Genomic DNA, 23,664 nt, shown 5'->3' on the forward strand with positions numbered 1-23,664 from the left:
GGGAAGTCTACTTGGTGCAGTGAGTGTGGAGGGATCCTAGGGGGAAAGAGCACTGCTCTTAAAAAGAAACAGACAAGAAGCCACCTTCTGTTGGACATTATTTAACTAGATGAGACATGCAGCCACAGACAGCATAGGGCCAGGAGGAGACCTAGTACAAGACAACATGCAGAGGACAGTAGGGTCTAAAGATAAATTTTCTGAGTCCTTGATAGTATCACTGAGACTACGCTTTTCCATCTTAAGCCAGCTGAGCACAGGTTTTGTATTATGCTTTTACTTCAATCAAAGCCATGTGAATCAATTCATCCATCAATCAAAAACTTTCTCATTAAACCCAATTACTCCTAATTTTAGAATGTACCTTTAAAAGTTTACCAAATAAAAAAAAAATAAACAATTATAAAAAAGTTTACCAAATATTTGAAAGTTTTAACATGAGGGGGAAAATAAAGTAATACATAAGTTAATTAGGTAATGGTACAAAGTTGTCACAATGCAATCTTTTTAAGACACATAAAACAATACTGAACTATTACTTACTGGACTCTCCTGGCAGAGACACCCAAGAAGTAGTGCTGTGTATGAGGCCACAATGCAATCCTCCATGTGTTTGCCAGCATGCTGAAGGGCTGAGAATATTTAAACACAAAACTGTTACAGTGTATTACCAAAACCAAAATAACAACAAAAAAACAACCCCACCCAGAACACCAACAATTCTGTTAGTTATCTTTTCTTCAGAACTCCTTAAACATTGATAGATGGTGCTAGGAAAATGGGATATCCACACAAATGAACAAAAAATTATGCAAATGAACGAGGGACCTTAATATAAGCACAAAAACCATAAAACTACTCTTAAACAAAAATAAAGGACTAAATCTTTATGACCTCGGGTTATGAAATGGCTTCTTAGATACCACACCAAAACCAAAAGTGACAAAATTAGATAAACCGAACATCAAACAAACTTCTGTGTTTCAAAAGACACCATCAAGAAAGTGAAGAGGCAACGGAGATATGTAAATGAGCAATAAGCACGAAGCACGTGAAAACATGCTTGACACCATTTATTCAACGGGGAACTGCCAATCAAGTGACATATACCTTCACACCCACTAGGATGGCTAAAATAAAAAAGACAAATAACTATTTGTAAGGATTTGGAGAAACCAGAACCCTTAAACATGGCCAGTAGGAATGTAAAATGAAGCAGTCATTTTGGAAAAGAGTATGGTAGTTCCTTAAAATGTTAAACACTGACTTAAATAATCCATCACTTTCACCCAAGAGAAGTGAAAATATATGTTCACATAAAAACTTGTACATGAATGCTATGTCACAGCAGCATCATTCATAAGAGCCACAGGTGGACACAACCCAAACATCCATTAACTGATAACCAGATAAAGTGTGGTACATACCTACAATGGAATATTTGGCTATAAAAAGGAATTAAGTACTAGTAACATGTTACAACAGGAATGAACCTGGAAAACATTAGGCTAAGTGAAAGAAGCCAGTCACAAAGGGCTACATATTATTCCATTTACATGAAATGTCCAAAATAAGGCAAATCCAGAGACAGAATTAGTGGTTGCCACTGGCTGGGGAGGGGAGAACAGGGAGTAATGGCTGCTAAATGGGTATGGGGTTTCTTTTGGGGGTGATGAAAATGCGGGTGATGGTTGCACAAGCTTGTGAATGTACTGAAAACTACTCAATTGTTCACTTTCAAAGGGTGAATTTTACCTTGTTATGGACTGAACTATGGCCCCACCCCCTGCATATGCTGAACTCCTAACCCCCAGTACCTCAGGGTATGTTTACACTTAGATTGGGTGTTTAATTAAAGAGGTAGTTTAAATGAGGTCACTGGGGTGGGGTCCTAATCTGTCTGCCATCCTCATAACAGGAGATTAGAACAAAGATATACATAGAGGGAAGACTATCTAAAAAGATAGGCAAAAGATGGCCACCTACAATCCAAGCTTGGAGAGACAAGCCTGAGACCAACCCTGACACGCTGATCCTCCAGAACTGTTGTTTAAGCCACTCAGTCTACAGTACTTTGTTACAGCAGTCCTCATAAGCTAACACATACCCCAATAGAGCGGTTATTAAAAAAGACTGCTAAGCAACCAAAAATACTATTCCAAAGGGAACATGAACACTTAGAAAAAGAAACAGCAATTTCTTACAATATTAGAACTAATGGCATTAGTGGAAAAGTGGGCGTAAGAGAAAGAGACTAGGCTCAGAAAAAGACATGTGCTGGGACGTGCTTCCTAGCTTCGTGAGGCTAAACATATAATTTCGTAACTTGAGTGACAAATGGCTATCCTGTAGTACTTGCATAAACAGTAATCCAATACCAGTTGCTGACAACAGATAATAAATGTAATGTCTCCTTCAGTGTATTCCTTACTGTGCTTGCAAGCTACTACATACCATTTGAGAACTACTACCGTAATGAACCATGAGAGACTATGGACTCCGGGAATCAAATTGAGGGTTTTAGAGGGGAGGGGGGTGGGGGGATTGGTTAGCCCAGTGATGGGTATTAAGGAGGGCACGTATCGCATGGAGCATTAGGTGTTATATGCAAACAATGAATCATGGAACACTACATCAAAAACTAATGATGTACTGTATGGAGACTAACAACATTAAATCAATCTTTAAAAAAGGGAACTATTACTGTAATTTATGATGATATGATAATAGATCTCAATTTAGGGTGCCTGGGTGGCTTAGTTGGTTAAGCATCTGCCTTCAGTTCAGGTCATGATCCCAGGATCCTGGGATCGAGTCCCACCATCAGGCTACCTGATCAGCGAGGAATCTGCTTCTCCCTCTCCCTCTGCCCAACCCAACTCCCCCACTCATGCTCTCTCTCAAACAAATAAAATCTTAAAAAGAAAAAAAAAAAAACAAACCAGATCTCAATTTATAAAGTGAGGCTCATACAGGAATCTCAAAATTTCAAAACTGTAAAAACCTTTAGGAGTCCTATTGTTGAACCACTCTCTTTTCAGGTGAGTAATGAAAGGCCAGAGCAGGAAGGAAAGGGAGACTTTTCCGGCACTGCACATGCACCTTCCTCACTGCTAGGAAGCCAGCAAAGAACTCCTATCTATGAGCACTGAAATACTAAAGCTTGGGGGCGCCTGGGTGGCTCAGTTGTTAAGCATCTGCCTTCGGCTCAGGTCATGATCCCGGGATCCTGGGATCGAGCCCCACATCAGGATCCTTGCTTAGCAGGAAACCTGCTTCTCCCTCCCACTCCCTCTGCTTGTGTTCCCTCTTTCTCGCGGTGTCTGTCAAATAAATAAAATCTTAAAAAAAAAAAAAAATACTAAAGCTTGTCTGCACTGAACTCGAGAGGTCATAAAAGAATAGCAAGGGGCGCCTGAGTGTCTCAGTAGGTTAAGCGACTGCCTTTGGCTCGGGTCACGATCTCAGGGTCCTGGGATCAAGCCCTGCATCGGGCTCCCTGCTTAGCGGGAAGCCTGCTTCTCCCTTTCCCTCTGTTGCTCCCCCGTGCTTGTGTGCTTACTCTCGCTGTCAAATAAATAAGTAAAATCATTAAAAAAAAAAAGAATAGCAAGATTATGACAACACATGAATTAAAGTTTCAGAGGGAGAAAACATTTTCAATTTGAATACATGACTTAAAATAAATGTACCTTTATTGAGGTCAAGTTCTTCATCGTCCTCCTCCTTCTTATGTTTCTCTTCTGTACCATCAGTCTTTTCAGTTGATACCCACTGTATTTCTCCACTTGTCTCTTGCCACTCTCCACTCTTATCATGCTGAGTGGTGGGAGCATCTTTGATCAATTCATCTGTTTTACTTTCTGCCAACTGGGCTGCTCGTTCTCGCTCAAGGAAAAGCTGATAAAAATTATTTTTGAAGATTATTAAAAGAACACCAAGCAACATGTATGTACCCAAATATAAGGTATATTTGCTTTTAAAATCACTAACCCTAAGAAGCATGCTATCTGGTTAAAAGGGGTAAGTTAACAAGAAAAGCGTTTGCTCTACAACCAACTGAAGGCAAAAAGGAAAGTATAAATGCTGCTGGGATTCAATCAAGTAAACTAAATGTATCTAATAATGATACAGGCATTCTGTTTGTAAGAATGCAAATCTTAACACTTGCCCTTAAATTGGATAATGACAGGATATTTCAAGCAAAAATTACAAACTTGATGTAAAAGAATTTTTTAAAGCCTGAGCAAACTAAATAAATTAAGAAAGAAAAGACACTAAATAAAACTACATAATATTGGGGAAAAGCAACATGGCCTCTTTAAAAAGAAATTTAAAGAGATAAACAAGGGATGCCTGAGTGGCTCAGTCGGTTAAGAGGCTGCCTTCGGCTTGGGTCATGATCCCAAGGTCCTGGGACTGACTCCCACATCAGGCTCCTTGCTCAGCAGGGAGCCTGCTTCTCCCTCTGCCTGCCACTCCCCCTGCTTGTGCTCTCTCTCTGACAAGTAAGTAAATAAAATCTTAAAAAAAAAAAAATTATCTCTCCCTCTGCCCCTCCCCGCCACCCACCCTGTCGGCTTGCTCTCTCTCATAGATAGGTAGATATTAAAAAAATAAAGAGATAAACAAGCACCAGTAAAAATAAAAAGCAAAAGGTCTCAAGAGGACTCAGAACTGGACCTCGACTATTATTAACAATGGAAGAACACAGTGACAACTAAGTCAAAAGGGAACCACTGGATTCCTTGCTTTCATGTACTTAATTTTCCTTGTGCTTGCTGGTACAGAGCTGAATGTATGGAAAGCATTTATTGATAGGATTTGGGAAAAACTCCAAGTTACTAAAAACAACTACCTGAAAATCAAATGCCAAGCAGGCCTCAAAAGTTTGCTGAGCATAGTGAAGAGTGGTATATAAACTTTAATATCCTTAAGAAAATAAAATTTGAGCTTTATATAAAAGTGGTATTAAAATTTCTTAAAATTTCGGGATCCCCAAAACCCCTTTGTAGAATCTGTGAGGTCAAAATCATATTCATAATAATCACTTTTCATTCTCTCTTGAGTGTATAGTGTTTTCCAGGATCTACATACTATGTGATTATGTTACTGCTCTGATGGCTAATGGAAGGAGTGTCTTTGTTTTATAATTTTAATTTTCTCAGTTTTGATTTCAAATTCAGTAAATATCAATAGATTGAACACACATAAACAAAAATTCTCTGGAGTCCCTAATAATTTTTAATAGTATAAAAGAACTCCTGAGTTCAAAGTATTTGAGAAGAGAATGATGGGGTCCTAGTTATGACTCAGGAAAAGATCAAGCTGTTGTGGGTTACTTCTTTCAAGGATTACTAGTTTCAAAAAGGCCAAAAGGATTAACAGGGTAGCAAAGGTTTCAGAAACAATAAAATGGACAGTTCATTACCAATTCTGAACATATGCAAATTGTCATTTAAGGAAAGAAATAACAAAGGTAGTTAGGAACCTATTAGACTGGAAAAAAAAGTTAATAACTACAATGCCCACCATTATCAAGAAACAAAAACTCACATGCAGTTTTTTGGGAAAAGTGTAAACTGAGGAGAGAGACTATGTTTACTGGCTGGGATCAGGTGACATCAATTTTTATTTTCATTTTTTAAAAGATTATTTAATCTCTACACTCAATGTGGGGTGGTTTGAGCTCGTAACTCTGAGATCAAGAGCACATGCTCCTCCAACCGAGCCAGCCAGGTACCCCACAGAGATATCAATTTTATCTTTAGTTTTTTTTTAAAGATTTCTATTTTATTTGTCAGAGAGAGAACGCACAAGCAGGGGGAGCAGCAGGGGGAATAGCAGGCAGAGGGAGAACCAGGCTCCCCACTGAGCAAGGAGCCCGATGTGGACTTGATCCCAGGACCCTGGGATCATGACCTGAGCTGAAGGCAGACACTCAACCAACTGAGCCACCTAGGTGTCCCTCAATTTTTATTTAAAAAAAAAAAAATTTTTTTTTTTTAGTGTCCAATAATTTATCAGTTTCTTGTAACATCCGACACATCAAATTTTTTTTTTTTTTTTTTTTTTATTTATTCATTCATGACAGACAGAGAGAGAGAGAGAGGCAGAGGGAGAAGCAGGCTCCCGAAGAGCAGGGAGCCCGATGCGGGACTCGATCCCAGGACCCTGAGATCATGACCTGAGCCGAAGGCAGACGCTTAACCATCTGAGCCACCCAGGTGCCCCGACACATCAAATTTTAAATATACATACTCTGATACAATTTTTTTTTTTTTAAGATTTTATTCATGTATTTGAGAGAGAGCACGAAGTGGGGGGAGCAGAGGGAGAGGGAGAAGCAGACTCCCCACTGGGCAGGGAGCCTGATGCTGGGGTGGATCCCAAGGCTCCGGGATCATGACCTGAGCCAAAGGCAGATGCTTTACTGACTGAGCCATGCAGGCACCCCCTGACACAATTCTTAAGCCAGGAAATTACTCCACAAACATACTTTGAAAAGTATTCCCTCACCCCCCAAAAGGGGAAAAGTATGGCCCAATACTTAGGAACACAAAGTACTAGACACAGATCAGACCAGGAAGTAAATGCTTGAAGGACCTGAACTGCACGGGATTGGGGATGGGACTTGATTCCCAATTTGTTACCAATAATCTTTTGATTTATCAACAAATATGCCTGTTTCTCCTTTTCACTATCAATGCCTAACGAGTGATTATTACAGTTAACTGTCAATGCAGTAAAGGACAGAAAGGTATAAATTCTAACCCAATGTACCTACTTCTCAGTGAACTGATAAGGGTGAGAGACAGACAGACACAGACACATACACACACACACACACAAAGGGAGGAGGGAGGGAGAGAGGAGGGAGGTGCAACTGATGAAGAAGTTGGACAATGCAAAAAACTGAAGGTGTTAGCTTGTTTTGAAGTTGTTCCTTACCTGCACTAAAGCCTGAACGGCATGAATTTGTCCAGCTATCCTTAAACTATCATCTCCTTCTCCACTACAGAGGGAAGAATCAAAAGAACATGATGTTTCCATGTTGACAAGACAGTGCCGATTCCGAGCACTATACTCCACTAGATTTATCAGTAGACCTAAGCCCTACAAAAATTAAAACATGCTTATTACCACAGGTGGGAATTAAAAGCACATCAAAACAATATACATAACTTTTGTTGGCAGCTAGAAACCTAATCAGTGTACTACCACCCACTAAATGGTTAAAAACCAGTATGTAAGATAATGGTCTTCCCAATGATTTCACCACTTTTTAAAAATCACTACTTTTAGTTCTTTTAATTTTTGCACAGAACCCTTCATAGCTCTCTTTTGTACAATAAGGTATGTTCACAAGGAATCCAGTGAAATCCACCATGTATCAAATAGTTGGTTCTTAAACCCAAAACAAAGATGAAATTTTTTTCATCTCAATAGATCAAATACTCCTTCATGAAACAGTCACTCCAACTCACCAGCACTCGAATATCAAATCTCTGCTCCTGAGGTAGGTACTTTGGAACCTGAAGCACACAGTTCATTGCTGTGCCAATCAAGCCATCCTGTTCTCCCGTTTTGGTACTGCCCCACTCTGAAATAAGGAATGTTAACAATGTGAAAATTGTTATGGATTCTTCTATATAACACTAATAACCAATATTCATTAACATTGATATTAAAAGTTAGAAATGTATAGCTATTTCTTTATTGAAATATATTTTTGACTGTACTATTTCCAAACCAAGCTACCAGGCTGGTCCTAAAAATACTACCCCTAAAAGTAGTTACATCTATATGTGAGTAAGTGAATTACATGATGGCAATGAAAAAATCACTACATTAGAAAAGAAACAAGGGGAATTAACTTGTTTTTGCATGTAATATACAGGCTTTCAGTGAGAATACATGTAGAAAATATTACTTACCATTATCATTAGTTAAATTGAGCAATACCCCAATGATGGCCCTCATGCAGTCTTCTACTGCTTTGCCCACGTGGTTGGTTACATTCTGGTGAGGCAGAGGCTTACTGTCAGGTAAGCATATGCTGTTCTCAGCACGATTATACTGCTGAATCAATCCTTCACAATGCTGTAATGCTCTTAAGAGAAAACAAAATGTAGACTATTATGCTAAACAAAATTAATTATACTAAGAATTTCTACTTACTTGGACCTTAATATTTTAAATGTCATAAATGCTGCCAAATTAATTTCTCTTTCTACTCCAGAAGTTATAATGTATTAACTATTTAATCATATACCAAGTGTGTCTAATACCACACTAAGTGCTAAATTTTATTTTGAGAAAACTTAGTATTAATTTTTCTAAGGAAAGTTAAAATTATAAACTCAATGCAGGAGTTTACATCTATACTACTTAAAGTTGTCTCCATTTTACCAATCTCTCCAATACAACAGACCTACCACCATCCCTCCCCAAACAAGGTAAAACCTTTAAGAGCTAACACTGGGCATTTCTGAATTTCATTCAGATGTTTTTCATTTAGGTTGCAAGCTCTCAGCAGCCACAGAATATTATTTATGTTAGCAATGCATAATAAATAACCTCATATAGATGGTATTAAATACTTCATAAACATTAGAGCAAGCCATATTTCTTAACATGAGGTCATTTAAGTGACATGTATCCTGGCAGCCATACAAGGGTATCAGCTGCATCCCAAAGATTCTCAAGATGCTATCCAAAATAACAAGGAAATGTAATCCTTAGGTGAGTCTAGTATTCCTGAAGCCTCTCTTTAAATCACCAGGTCCATTAATTTAAAAAAAACTCTATATGAGAGACAAAGTAAGCTGACTCTGTCAGTTGATTCCTCATGTACTATATACACCATACAAAACCCTTGAAGAAAACTGCACTATATCTAATCCCTCTCTAGCCTCGCCTTAAAACATACCATATGGTTAGGAAGGTGTTCCTCATGTCTAATCTAAAATAATTTGTTGTTTAGATGTTTGAAGATGTTAGCCAGAACAACCATGCTGTTATTGTTAACTGCCTTCAGTAGTGCTGAGCTAAATCATGGTTTGGGTTGGTAAATGAGGGAAGAACAGCAGGGGTGTATCATTTTAATCTTTCAATATACTCTCTCTGCTTTTATCAGACATGATAACTGAAAAGTTCAAAAAGCCAGAGGAGTGGTATTTCACAAACATCCAATTCTGACCTCTACTGCCACTTCTAAAACATCTGATGGAAAATTCCTATTCACGATGAAAGAAATGAAAACTGTCATATTAAATACCTCCTTTTGGAAGACACTTGTCAGGGGTCATGAAGTATATAAGAGACATATTTATTTTATTTATTTATTTTTTAAGATTTTATTTGACAGAGAGAGACACAGCAAAAGAGGGAACACAAGCAGAGGGAGTGGGAGGGAGAAGCAGGCTTCCCGCCAAGTAGGGAGCCTGATGAGGGGCTCAATCCCAGGAGCCTGGGATCATGACCTGAGCCCGAAGGCAGACGCTTAATGACTGAGCCACCCAGGCGCCCCAGAGACATATTTATTTTATTTTTTTAAAGATTTTATTTATTTATTTGACAGAGAGAGACACAGCGAGAGAGGGAACACAAGCAGGGGGAGTGGGAGGGGGGAAAGCAGGCTTCCCGCAGAGCGGGGAGCCCGATGCGGGGCTCGATCCCAGGACCCTGGGATCATGACCTGAGCCGAAGGCAGACACTTAACGACTGAGCCACCCAGGCGCCCCCCCCCAGAGACATATTTATTTTAAAGAAATAAGTAGATTTAACTTGCAAGAATACTCTTTGGTAAGGGAGGATAAAACCTTGGTAACAAACAACTAGAATACATGCCCTAAGGGCACTAAATGTGGTAGAAAATTTACAAATATAAGGCAAAAAAAGAGAGAGAAAACCTACAGATCTATTGGAAACTAAAGACGACCAGAACTTTGAGACTATTGGAAATCTGAATACTGACTGGACATATAATATTAAGCAATTAATAATTTATAGGGTATGAAAATAGTACTGTGGTTACATCTTTTTAAGAGCCCATTTTAAGAGATTATATATACTCAAGTATTTAATGGATTAAATTATATGAAATCTGTAATTTGCTTCAAAATAATATAGAAGGGTTATGAACAGGGTTACAGATGGAAACAAGACTGGCCATGGGTGATGATTATTCAAGCTGAATAGCATGTACATCAGGATTTATCATACTATTTTGTCTATTTTTGTCTATGTTTGAAATGTACCAAAATAAGAAATTAAAAAAACAGATGAACTTGAGTCAGGCTACAGTGTGCTTCTGATATTATTCCAAGGACTTTGGACATACATTCAAAGACAATAAGGAATCAGAGATTTGGCATTTGGGATTATTTTAAAAAAGTTAAGCCCCTGTGGTATTGTGTTGAACAGGCTGGAGACCAGAGAACTAGGGCAGAAATATCAAGAACTAGGATGGAGATACCAGAAAGAACCTATTGTACTAAGCTTGAACCAAGACTTCCTTGAACCAAGGAAATTTTACACGAACTAAGGTGAAAGCATTAGCCTGATGTCATCCAAGTTGGGCAGAGAGTGTGAAATAGGGGGAGCTGCGTGGAGATCTGGAAAAATAGGTATGAAGGACAGAAGAGGGTTAGAAAAAGATCATTTACAATAAAAATAAGGACTAATACTTAGTTTTTACCATATGCTAAGAATTGTTTAGGCCTTTATATATATGAACACCTTAATAGGTACTGTACATAATATATATGAGACATTTAAACATCATTTAAAATATTTTAAAATACAGGGGCGCCTGGGTGGCTCAGTCGTTAAGCGTCTGCCTTCAGCTCAGGTTGTGATCCCAGTGTCCTGGGATCGAGCCCCACATCGGGCTCCCTGCTCAGCGGGAAGCCTGCTTCTCTCTCTCCCTCTCCTACTCCCCCTCCCACTCCCCCTGCTTGTGTTCCCTCTCTTGCTGTGTCTCTGTCAAAAAAATAAAATCTTTAAAAAAAAGTCATTAAAAAATATTTTAAAATACGTATTTTACATATACAAGTAATATTTAACAAACATTTTTGAAAATGTATATAATTTAACACATATTAGCATATATATAAACTCTTTGTGTGACAACAACCTCAGGTAGGTAAATGCAATTACTATCCCCCTTCTGAAGTACTTGTAGCAAGTAAATGATTTGCCCAAGGTGACAGGGCTGAACAAGAGGCTGGGATCCACATTTAGTCATTCTGGCTCCAATATATGTACTCCTAACTTTTGTACTATACTGTACTGCTTCTGGTTCACAGAACTTGACAGAAGTATTTTATGAAGGAAGGTGATACAATCATATTTCCTTTACGGTCAACTCAAATGCTTTAAATAAATAGCATGATAAATAAATAAATTTTAAAAAAATATATATTTTAGAAAGAGAGCGAGAGAGCAAGCACACAGCAGGAGGGGCAGAGAGGGAGGGAGAGAGAAAATCTCAAGCAGACTTCCTACTGAGTGTGGAGCCCAACAATGGTGCTCTATCTCATGACCCTGAGCCAAAACCAAGAGTTGGATGCTTAACCACCTGCGCCGCCCATGCACCCCAATAAATAGCGTAATATTTAAGAAGAACTTACTTAGCTGAAGAAACAATGAGTTGTGAATCTTTATATGCTATCAAGTAGCTTTGATTCTCTGGATTATGCACTGTTACCTAAAAAGGGAAAAATTCGAAATAACTGTGGCAATCCATAGCTTTCATTCATTCACATACAACATACATCCCTTGTACTATTAAAGACAAAGATATGGAAGAATCAGCCCTTGTCATCTAAGGGAATAACCAACACGTTCGAGATTTAAAATACTAGAGCTATTCCTTTATTACAAAATTAAAACACTGTTATAATTGCTTGCTCGTAAGTAACATACTCCGCACTACATATTCACTGTTACGAATTACCAATCACTCTGAATGTCAGAAAAGAGCGGTCTCTAACTTATAAACTAATAAAGTCCTAAGTGGATTCATTTAGAATAAAAAAATGCTATCTGTTTAATCTAGTGCACCTGAAGCACTCTAAAAGCTAGAAAGAACAATTTCGTCTGTTTCAGGAACTTCTCATTCACATTTCCCCAAAGAGGTTTCAAAAAGTACCTCACTAATCCAATCTGGTCAACAATCTACTCATTCTGAAATACACTGGCAACATAAATTGTAACCTACACTGAACTAGGTTAAAGAACAAATATACTCAGGGCATACACAGTTCAAGAGTATCCTTCTTCAAAGCCAATTACTACTATAAGCTGTGATTACAAACCATGTGACCCAAATAGCTAAATCAAGGAAATCCTTATTAATTAAAAAACAAAAACATGACAGCTCTTAACTATCATTTTCCACAAACAAGTTAATATATTTAAGAATTCCACGTTAATAAAAAAAATAATAATAATTCCACGTTAAGGAAAGAACAATAACATTTTGAAATAAAAACAAACTTGACATGCAAGGTTTCCCAGAGTGACAATATACATATTCTTAAACTGGTTATTTAACTTGTTCATTAACATTGGCTGCTCAAAGAATGCATAACAATTTGTTTGGATTAACAAAAGTAAAACTTTGGGGATATTTAATATAAAATATCTGACAGTCTCTCACACACAGTCATAATTAAATAACTTTCCCAACACAGCTGTCCATACTTACACTTTCTAAAACTCGTAAACATCTCTCTGCTCCCCATAATGAGGCTACCAGTTTCTCTTCATCTTCATCTCTACTTAAATGATCCACACATTCTTTCACTAGGAGAAACGAAATGGATATAAAATTAGTAGGTCTCATCACCTCAATATTTATCCCCTTAACTAACATTAAAAGCCATGTGTACACACATGAGTATGCTGAACCTCTCTGAACATTATTTATTCTAAGTTTTATAAAACTCTGCAGTGTTGAAATATATGAGCCTCTCACTGTGATTATTTCCATAATTCCCCAATATCAAAGTGCTAATGGCCTTTCCTTTAAAAGTTCAAGATTTCCAAGATGCTACTAAAATAGATCTTTTTAAATTGATGCAATAATTTTTTAAAGTATGTACACAGAATATTTTCTTCAGGTTAAAAATAAGACATAAAATATTGTCCGTGTTTATGTCATACCTTTATCTACAATATGATCCAGACCACCCAAAAGCCGGAGTTCTTCTTTAAACCAGTCTCCTGCTCGTTTAGAAGTAAGGGACAGCAAGGTCTCCATAGCTAAATGCCCAGTCTAAAAATGAGAGGCACCATTAATAAATATTGACTCTTAGCAATAATTCTGAGGCAACACTTCTAGAGACTGTTTTCTAGAAAAGTTCACTGCATGCTACCAGCCCATAGTATTCTTTATAATACAGTAGGTGCTTTTATAAACAAAACTGAACTAATTTTTAGTCTAAGTTGAAGAAACATTTTTTACCACCGGCTTGTTTTCACAGAGAAAATCCCTTATTAAAAGTAGTCTATCATTTGTCAAGTCAATAAAATAAATGGTGGTATGGTGGTACTGTTATTTCTTTGATACAGAGGCACAAAGAAAGGACTGTTGAATCAAAGTGCATATATATGAACTATAAATCACTATACTGGATTAACTGACCACAAAGGCTGAAACACTTAACTCCAGGAGCAAAGTATGGGTATGTCAGTGGCCCCGAATTCTTAAAAGCACTAGTTATCACTTTACATTTTTGCCAAAGGGTAAAAATAAGATACCTTATTGCTTTGGTTTGAATTTTTCTAACTATAGTAAACTTGTACATTTTTGCACATATTTATAAGCTAACTGTATTTCTCTAAAAGCGAGTTCCCTGTCAATTATTCTTTATTTTCCTTGCAAAGTTCCTTGTTTTTTTCTTATTATTTTGTATATTTTCTTACCTATTCTGAATAAAAACCCTGTTACTTTTAGGGTTTCAGATTCACCAGTATTGAACTTTATATGCAAGGCTGGCAACTTGGGATCCACAGCATGGGACTCTCATGACAAAATTATATGTAAATAATGACTGAGGACTACCACCACTAGAGAAAGCACAGAGCAGTGAAGGTCATAGGTACAACTGGACTAGAGTTTTTCTTTCTCTTGATTTGCCTTTATTATTTTTCTTTCTTACTGTGTTTCCTTTTAAAAGCACACGGACACCCTCCAACAAAGAACAATCTGGTTCCTGTTGCAATAAGGAACATCAGCATAACAAAATTAGCAAAGCTGGTAAGACCTGGTTTTCTTTCCAAAGCTTTTTTCCTTTCAAAGATAAAAGTTTACATTAAGTCCTCCTGGCCTATTTAGAACTGAAGATGGATGTTTACTAGCAAAAATCCTATAGTATTACAGATTTTAGAAGAGATCTAGACTATTTTTGTCTACTCCTTAAAAAAAAAAAAAAGAAGTTGATGTCCAAGCTGGACAAATAAAGAACTAGAAATCATCACTACAGAAAGATTCCATTTTGCCCAATTCTTATTCTAAGTCCCTGAAAAAGTAATTTAATGAGATCAATTCAGGTATCTTAGCTCAAGACTCACAGTAGTAATAAAGCTGAAGCCTAATGAAGCTTTCCTTGTTAAAGAAGAAAGGGGATAGTAATTTGATGTTAATACAGCAAAAATTCCTAAGTTTGTATGCTAAAAAGGGACTTTAATTTGTCTCTTATTGGCATAAAAAGGATTGTCTGATGTTTTAGGCTATATTCATAAAGCCTATTCACTTAAGCTAGCAATTAAAAACAGCTTACAATTCAAACATTTTATATGAAAAGTGGAATAGTCCTCAAAGAGTTAAAGCGCAAATCATTAATCAGAATACTAATGAGCAACTGTTAGCTCTCAGTTACATGAATTATATATGAAAACACTATAATATTTTAAATTATCTTCCCATAGCACATCAGGAATAGCAATGTATTTCAAGGAAGAAGTTAATTAATAAAAACCCAAAACTAATGTGTAGCGGGACAACCACTTTACAAAACAATGTCTAAGATTTAAAACAAATATAATATTCAAGACTAGCTGAACTTGGGAGGAAGAAGAGGCATCCCAAAATTAGCAACTGTGTTCTGGTTTTAATCATGTAAGTAAATTACTTAACACGACTTAAGAAAGTTACTACACTGTTATTTACCATCCTAATAAATTTAACAAACCATGGAGAAAATTCAATGAACAAGTATATCATGTTATTTAATAGCAAATGCCTGGAAAGAATCTATAAATGTTGAACAACATGGGAAACCCCTGCAGAAAAGATATATTTATTCAATGATGCAGCAAATAAAAATTATCTCAAATTTATTCTTTCATATCATTAAAAAATCTGTATATGCTGCAAAAGTGTTAAAAGAAAATAAAAATTACAAATATATTTTAAACATAGTATACAAATAGTCTGGTGAGGTACAGGGATCTTCATCCACCACCTGAGCATACCAGCTATTTTTCCAACTTTAGTAAGTACTGAATACATTCAATTCTGTATCTTGCCTTTTAATGTTAACCTGCTTTCCCCTGAAGCCCCACTTTACACAAATATCCTATTCTACCTTAATTAAACAGAGCAATACCCCTAAGTCATAGTTGGCCAGCACAAAGCATTCTGTAATTTTTGAGGCAAATGCTGTGGTCTTCAGTTTAGTAGGCAGTAGAAACAACGTTTATACAGTTTTGATGTTGAAAATATCTGAAAGTCAGATTATATATCAACAATCGTATTTTTTCAAAATGACAAGGCCAATTAATTATCTTCTACTGGCCTAGTAACCCGGTAGGGATATTACTGATTATTTAAGTAAAAAAGCCAAAGGAAAGGGAAACTGGAATCAACCAGAAGCAACACAGTCATCTAAAACTTCAGGAGTTGTGCTGAACCTCAGAGTTACTACTGGCCATGACCCCAATTATTACGACGGCCATTGCTCCAAGGAAGGCAAGTGCCTAGGAAACTTGAGTCTTGGGCCCTTGAAGAGTTAATCAGACACCCTGAGATACTCTAGAGTAAGTGAATACTCATTTAAATGGCCCTCGCAAATCCTCTAAATCTTTATTCCTGAAACCCACAGAGAATAACAATTCAAATTCCTAATAGCCTAAATATAGTTAATACACACACACACCCCCCACAAGAAAAAAGGACAGACAAAATGCAATAGGAAATTTACTAGCAAAAAATCTAAATACAGATGGACTAGTCTAGGAATTTCAGGCAGGGAACAGAATTATGCTCAGTGCTGAACCTTAGAAGAACCTGCCCAATTGTTGACCAAGAGGTTAAATGATTTCTCCAAAGTCACACACCTGCTGTGACTAATGTAAAACTTTCTGAAATTAATTTTCATTTTACACTGGAAGGAAGGAACCCACCGTTATATTTTCTAGATCAAGATGCTTGTTGTGTACAGTTTCACAGAGCCTTCGAATTTTTTCTTTGATTTTGTTCATGTCTTTTTCATTCAGTAGCTTAGCTGAAGAAGCATCTTGTTCCAGTTCTAAAAGTCGAATCATTAGATCTAGGCTAGCTCTATCAAGATCCATGTTCAAACGATCTCTACTCAGTATGTACATGAGGGCAGCTGTACAAAGGGACAGATTCTTCAAAAGACAAAAATAAAAGTTAATGTGAGCAACTGGTGACAATTCCAGTTAATAAGACTGTTTTGACATTTGTTCACATGTTGGAAGCCTTGATGTTTTATTCAGTGAAAACTGCCCCCCTTCGAATACTCTAGGAAAATACGCATTAAATAAAGCTCTGTTACTTAAAATTTTTCCTTTCTAGAGATGTTCCCCATATCAATGCTCCCAACCTAGATGAATGTGAGCGGAATTATATATTTCTTTAGCTATTCTGTGCTAAGAGTTTAAAGAACATTTTTTCTAGCTATGCATATACACACACACATATATATAAAATCGTATTTTACACTAAACTTCACTTTATTCTTGGGTGCCTGGGTGGCTCAGTCGTTAAGCATCTGCCTTAGGCTCAGGTCATGATCCCAGGGTCCTGGGATCGAGCCCCACATCGGGCTCCCTGCTCGGCGGGAGGTCTGCTTCTCCCTCTCCCACTCCCCCTGCTTGTGTTCCCTCTCTCGCTGTGTCTCTCTCTGTCAAATGAATAAATAAAATCTTAAAAAACAATTTTTTTAAAATCTTCACTTTATTCTTTATGATAGTTGATAAAAGTTGAATTTCAATTTTAAATCAATAATGTAAATGTGTCTTAAAATCTGCATCAAACACAGCTATTTTTTTCTATAAAATAAACACAGCTGAGTTTGTGTCAAAAATATAAAGCTGGGATGCTCAAATAAACATATTTAGATTCATTTCCTTAAAATAATCAATCAGGTCTGATTGAACCAATTTTTAAAAAACCATTAATACAATGTGCTCTTAAAATCATTTAGATGGGGCGCCTGAGTGGCTCCGTTGGTTAAGCGTCTGATCCCACGTTCCTAGGATGGAGTCCCACATCGGGCTCCCTGCTCAATGGGAAGTCTTGCTTCTCCCTCCACTCTTCCCCGCCCCTGCTCGTATCTCTCGCTCAAATAAATAAACCTTAAAAAAAAAAAAACCACAAAGATAAGATAGTTAGCATACTCTGCTTACAATACTAAAATCCAGAGTACTGAGGTGATATATTTTAGGTAAGCATTATATAACAAAATGGTCTATGTTGGGATAATCCATTTGGAATATTTTGTACTTAACACACTTCAATGCACAGAAATATAAATAACATCTAAAGATTTTTTTTTTTTACAAGATTTATTTATTTGAGAGAGAAAGAGAGAGAGAACTAGCGGGAGGGGGAGAAGGAGAAAGAATGTGAAGTGGACTCTGCGCTGAGTACAGAGCAAAAACCAAGAGTTGGATGGTTAATTGACTGTACCACCCAGGTGCCCTTAAAGATTTAAACTCTGAATCCCCCAACACAGAAAAATTTTAGACTACATGCCTAATTAAATGCTTACAAAGCAAACTGTTTTTGGAAATTAGGATGTGATAGTACAGACCTTGGGAGATCCACTGCCCCCAAGAGCACACACTAATGCCTTGGTCCTCTGATAACTGTGTAACAAAGCAAATTAACTCTTAAGTCTCTTCTCTTCCCCCTCCTTGTCCTGTATCTGATATGACTTGGCAATGGAATTATCCTCACTCAGGGTTAAGTACACTGCTTTCAGTTTCATAAGATTCACTATTAGGAGTGCCTGGCTATCTCAGTTGGTTAAGCATCTGCTCGGGTCATGATCCCGGAGTCCTAGGATGGAGCCCCACATCGGGCTGCCTGCTCGGTGGGGAGTCTGCTTCTCCCTCTTGCCCCTCACCCCACTCATGCTCTCTCTCAAATAAGTTAAAAAAAAAAAAATCTTAAAAAAAAATTCAGTATTAGACTGTGTCACCTAATCTGCATTTGGAACATAATTTCCTTGAACAAAAATATAATAGTCATCTGAAAATACCACTATTGATAATGGTTAGTAACGACTTTTTTTCTAACTTCAAAAATGTTAAACCTTTTATTACAAATACAAGATTTTTAAAAGATTAGCATCAGTCATAATGAAAATGAGAATTTCTTTCTTTTCACAATGGCTAGAACTAGATTCATTATCCAAACAAAATGTTAAAAAAAAAATCTTAATTTCAAACTGTTTTTCTCATGCTATTAATATCAAAGAGTAAAAAACGTTTTGTTTTGGTTTGTTTGTTTTTTAAGATTTTATTTATTTGAGAGAGAGAATGAGATAGAGCGAGCATGAGAGGGGGGAGGGTCAGAGGGAGAAGCAGACTCCCTGCTGAGCAGGGAGCCCGATGCGGGACTCGATCCCAGGACTCCAGGATCATGACCTGAGCCGAAGGCAGTCGCTTAACCAACCGAGCCACCCAGGTGCCCGTTTTTTTAAAAGTAGGCTCCATGCCCAGCATGGAGCTCAACTTGGGGCTTGAACTCACAACCCTGAAATCAAGACCTGAGCTGAGATCAAGAGTCAGTTACTTAACCAACTGAGCACCCAGATACCCGTATTTTCAGCACTTTATGATTAGAAGAAATCAGTGCTCACATAATTAAACATCCAGTATGGTATGGTATGTTAGGTGTGGAGCTGATGTTTTATTTATTTATTTTTTCTTTCCTGTAAAAGATTTTGATGGTATATGCATAAAAAATTGGGGGGGGGAAGAATACAGAAGAAATTACTGCCTTTTATTAAATGTACACTGAGGTGTTCATTATATACCTTTCTATACTATTTTGTTTTCAAACTGTTTTTATTTTGTTTTTTTAATTTAATTTTGTTAGTTACCATACATTACATCATTAGTTTTTTGATATAGCGCTCCATGATTCATTGTTTGTGTATAACACCCAGTGCTACATGCAATATGTGCCCTCCTTAATACCCATCACCGGGCTAACCCATCCCCCCACCCCCCACCCCTCTAAAACCCTCAGTTTTCTCAGAGTCCATAGTCTCTCATGGTTCATCTCCCCCTCCGATTTCTCCCCCTTCATTTTTCCTGGAGCTGATGTTTTAATACTATAAACTGATAATAATATTAAGAGAAAAAAGTGTCATGAGAAAATAACCTTAAATAATATATTAAGCAAAAACTTCTGATATTAACCTCTCTATATATAGAAAATAAAATTCAACCAATAATTGGGAAATATTCATATATAAATATCCAATGTAGATAAATCTTTTTTTTTTTTAAAGATTTTATTTATTTATTTGACAGAGACACAGCGAGAGAGGGAACAGAAGCAGGGGGAGTGGGAGAGGGAGAAGCAAAGCAGGCTTCCCGCTGAGCAGGGAGCCCGATGCGGGGCTCGATCCCAGAATCCTGGGATCATGACCTGAGCCGAAGGCAGACGCTTAATGACTGAGCCACCCAGGCACCCCTAGATAAATATTTTTAAAAAGATTTATTTATTTGAGAGAGAGCACAAGCATGTGAAGGGGGGGTGGGGAAGAACCTCAAGCAAACACTCTACTGAGTGCAAGCCCCACGTGGGGCTGGATCCCACGACCCTAAGATCATGATCTGAGCCGAAATCAAGAGTCAGGCACTTAACCGACTGAGTCACCCAGGTGCCCCCAAATAGACTGTTAATTTTTAAATAATGTTCCTGGGCGCCTGGGTGGCTCAGTTGGTTAAGTGACTGCCTTCGGCTCAGGTCATGATCCCGGAGTCCCTGAATCGAGTCCCGCATCGGGCTCCCTGCTCGGCAGGGAGTCTGCTTCTCCCTCTGACCCTCCCCCCTCTCATGTGCTCTCTCTCATTCTCTCTCTCACAAATAAATAAATAAAATCTTTAAAAAAAAAAAAAAATTTTAAATAATGTTCCTAATCCCAGAAATTTAAGAATACCTGATGGTGCTGGGAATCATCCAAGGTTTTAAAGACCATTGCTACCATTCCGTGTGCTCTCAGGTGCATTCGAAAACTGGGCATGGCACATTTAGTAGCCAAGCTAATAACACTAGGAGAAAATAGACTAGGTTAGGGGGGACTGAAAATAGCTTGTGCATTAGTTTTTTGTTTGCACAATACCAAAACAAGGAAATGGGGAGGGGTGGGAGGGTGTCAACCCACTGCCCATATGGATCACAATATAAAACACATGGGCAAACCGAATTATTAAAAATACATGATGCATATTGATTAGTATAAATATAAATAACACACGATCATCTTTGGTGTATTCCTTACACTACTACTATGATTAAAAGCAAAAAGTCTCAGCTACCTTTCATAATGCTTCTGATACATGAAGACTACAGATAATATTTGATTGGATATATTCCAAATGACTGGATAATTCAATGAAATTAAGATAATTCAATCCACTATAGCATGCAAAAGATGATCCAAATCAAAACACGCTTAAATCAAAAATTTATCACTTGTCTGAAATTTGGGGCTGAAAAATAACTTAAAAGATTTGTTAGTATAATACTTCTTTTAAGCATCTGTAAAGTGAAGCCTATACTATTCTAAAGAGCTACAATCATCCAACTTTCCTTTGTTAATGTAGAATCAAATCCCTTATAATAAATCAACCATATTTTAACTTATTTACACTGGCTATGAACTATATTCATGATAACAAAATCAAGGTAAGAAAATGTTTGGCTCTATTTGGCTGGAAAATTTTAGTAAGATAGAGCATGCATACATTTATCAAATATAAAAATAAGATCTCACCTAAGGCAACGTGTGTTTAGAGGCTGAGTGCTCTTTAAGCCACTTAGCAGGTATTCAATGTCATCAGTGAACTCTTGATTTTCACCAAATTCCACCACATCATTGAAGTGCTTCACATGCTGAACAACAGTATACAACTGCCAAGAAAAAATAAGTCCACTTCTTTTGTAACCATGAACTAGCATATTTAAATCTACGGGCTTGCTGTACTTCATTCAGAAGTGTATAAAAGAGTTCATTATATGGCAACTAGAAGAAAAGTTTTAAAAACACTGGTAGTACTAGGAAAGGTAAGTTCGTGGATATCTGTTCAAGACATTAAAAGGCTAAATGTTACATACAAAAACCTATCCACGTGCAGTAAAACTGTATATGGCTGCTTACTTCTTTGTCTTCTTTTCTGCATTTCAGTGCAGTAACTATATCTTGGTAGGGCTGAGTAGGTATTGTCACAGTTTTTATCACTTTGGGTGGTGGTGCAGGAGCCTTAAAAACTCCATCATCTTTTTGATTTGGTTCCTTTGAAGACAGCCTCACCTATTAATAAAGGATTAAATTATTGTTCTAAATAAATATATAAAAATAGTAACAGCTCATCTACCTAGCAAATTTGGCTTAAAAAAAAAAAGGTGTGAAGAGGCCTCTGAAAGGGCTACTTTAAAATTCTATGCACTACTAAGTAAGACTCACAAAAGAACCACTCAGGAATTCCTTCTGGTCTTTTTTAACCTCACATTTCACACACAATTTGTTATTTGTCTCCAAGATCATTAGAAGGAATAAAGAACCACAATTACACACATAAATAGCATTGATAAAAAGCTAGAACGGGACAAGAAAACCACACAGACAGACAAGAGAACTTTTAAAGAATCTGTAATTTAGGATATAAATAAATAGCCATAACAAAAGTCTGGTATATAATTACTAATACACACAATGATGATCTTATACTAGTAAATGGAGTTTAATATATTCAACTTAATTAAGAACACAGGGAACTGTACATTAAAATATTTTAGAAAGATCTCTATCCCTAATTTTTTTGTTGTTATAAAGAATTCATTCCTTGACAGCGCCAGATGACTGAGGTGTTACCATTAACTTAGAAGGATTAATCTATGGTCCTCCCAGTTATTCTGAAGAAACTAATTTGATAATCTTTTTCAAATGTGTTTTGAATTGAAAGCTATTACTGGAATACAGGAAAAAGTTCTCTGAATTAATTACTCAAATTAATTTCAAATTAACCACTCAAAGCTACTCTAAGATCTATGTAGGATATAATTTATAATATAGCTCTTAATACAAACTTCAAATATGAAATAATTTACCCTTGAAACACTAAGTACAATAATCAGGAGTAAAAAGTGATCCAATATTTTTTAAGGCTTTTATCTATAAACTAGTAGAGCACCAGAATTTTGATAATCCTGTCCACAATCCTCACTTTTCCAATGAATTAAACTAAAGCCTCTCATTTTAGTGAGGAAGACCAAAATAAACTGTTAAAGATTTTCAAATTCTGAATAAAGATAGCAATGGCTTAAACAAAAATGAAATTAAAAAGTACAGTTCACTTACTGTGGCACTCTGAGGTTTTACTACTGGTGGCCCAGGTAGCTCTTCTGAGTCTGGATGGTTCCAATGTCTGGCATTATATACAGCTTTTGTAGGAGACTAAAGAAATGAGAAAAAGATCAACTGTTTCCTTCTTATTTTCCATCCTTATAAAATTGTCTCATTTAATAAAATAAAAATCACAAAGAACAACTTAAATACATAAACACGTGTCCTAGACAGAGCAGGAGAGAGAACACCTGGCTAGTATTCCCACTGTGCTCCCATGCCTGTGGAGTCACCATGGTATTCTGTATTCTGCCACAGAATCAAAAATTAGTGCTCTGGGCAACTATTACCAATCTGTACTAACTTAGTAATCAATACAGTTAATTCAACATATACTTTATTCCTCATACTACTGATTCAAGCTGCATATTCTTCCAACAATGGAAATAAGACAGCTTATGAAAAGCAATAAAGGGCCATATATATTCATTTTTAAGTGAAACTGTTGGGGCCAGATGACTACCATTACTAAGAAATTTTCAAAATTTTTAAAAAAGTAGTTATGGAATATATACCATATATTACACAACACGGGAATCTAAAGCAGTACTATGTAATAATATATATGATTTCTGCAGCAAAATGTATTCATATTCACATGAATTGGGATAAAGATGTAAACTGCTCCACCTCAGTCAGGTCTGCTGACAAATCAACTTAATATAAATGTAATAAAAATAATTTTCAGTTTTGGGTGCCTGGGTGGCTCAGTCGGTTAAGCGTCTGCCTTCAGCTCAGGTCATGATCCTAGAGTCCTGAGATG

At 36.9% G+C, this 23,664-nt stretch overlaps 1 protein-coding gene across 4 annotated transcripts in view; it reads right to left on the minus strand.

Moving 5' to 3' along the window:
• The window catches only part of WAPL (WAPL cohesin release factor), an 89,548-nt gene that overhangs the window by 6,518 nt on the left and 59,366 nt on the right, over window positions 1-23,664 (minus strand). For 3 of the 4 annotated variants that reach the window (XM_035023234.1, XM_035023239.1, XM_035023230.1), the window contains 13 exons: window positions 22,857-22,952; window positions 21,657-21,809; window positions 21,273-21,409; window positions 20,436-20,547; window positions 16,417-16,644; window positions 13,174-13,285; window positions 12,716-12,813; window positions 11,637-11,713; window positions 7,938-8,113; window positions 7,488-7,603; window positions 6,952-7,116; window positions 3,693-3,900; window positions 544-632 (listed from right to left, as the gene is read on the minus strand). In XM_035023234.1, coding sequence (XP_034879125.1) covers window positions 544-632; window positions 3,693-3,900; window positions 6,952-7,116; window positions 7,488-7,603; window positions 7,938-8,113; window positions 11,637-11,713; window positions 12,716-12,813; window positions 13,174-13,285; window positions 16,417-16,644; window positions 20,436-20,547; window positions 21,273-21,409; window positions 21,657-21,809; window positions 22,857-22,952 — 1,767 coding nt within the window. The remainder of the gene's footprint in view (window positions 1-543; window positions 633-3,692; window positions 3,901-6,951; window positions 7,117-7,487; window positions 7,604-7,937; window positions 8,114-11,636; window positions 11,714-12,715; window positions 12,814-13,173; window positions 13,286-16,416; window positions 16,645-20,435; window positions 20,548-21,272; window positions 21,410-21,656; window positions 21,810-22,856; window positions 22,953-23,664) is intronic. The other variant, XM_035023243.1, reaches the window with a different exon arrangement.

Source organism: Mirounga leonina, unplaced genomic scaffold (assembly GCF_011800145.1).
Source record: "Mirounga leonina isolate KUSES-001 unplaced genomic scaffold, KU_Mleo_1.0 Mir_114, whole genome shotgun sequence".
NCBI classification, from domain to species: Eukaryota; Metazoa; Chordata; class Mammalia; order Carnivora; family Phocidae; genus Mirounga; species Mirounga leonina.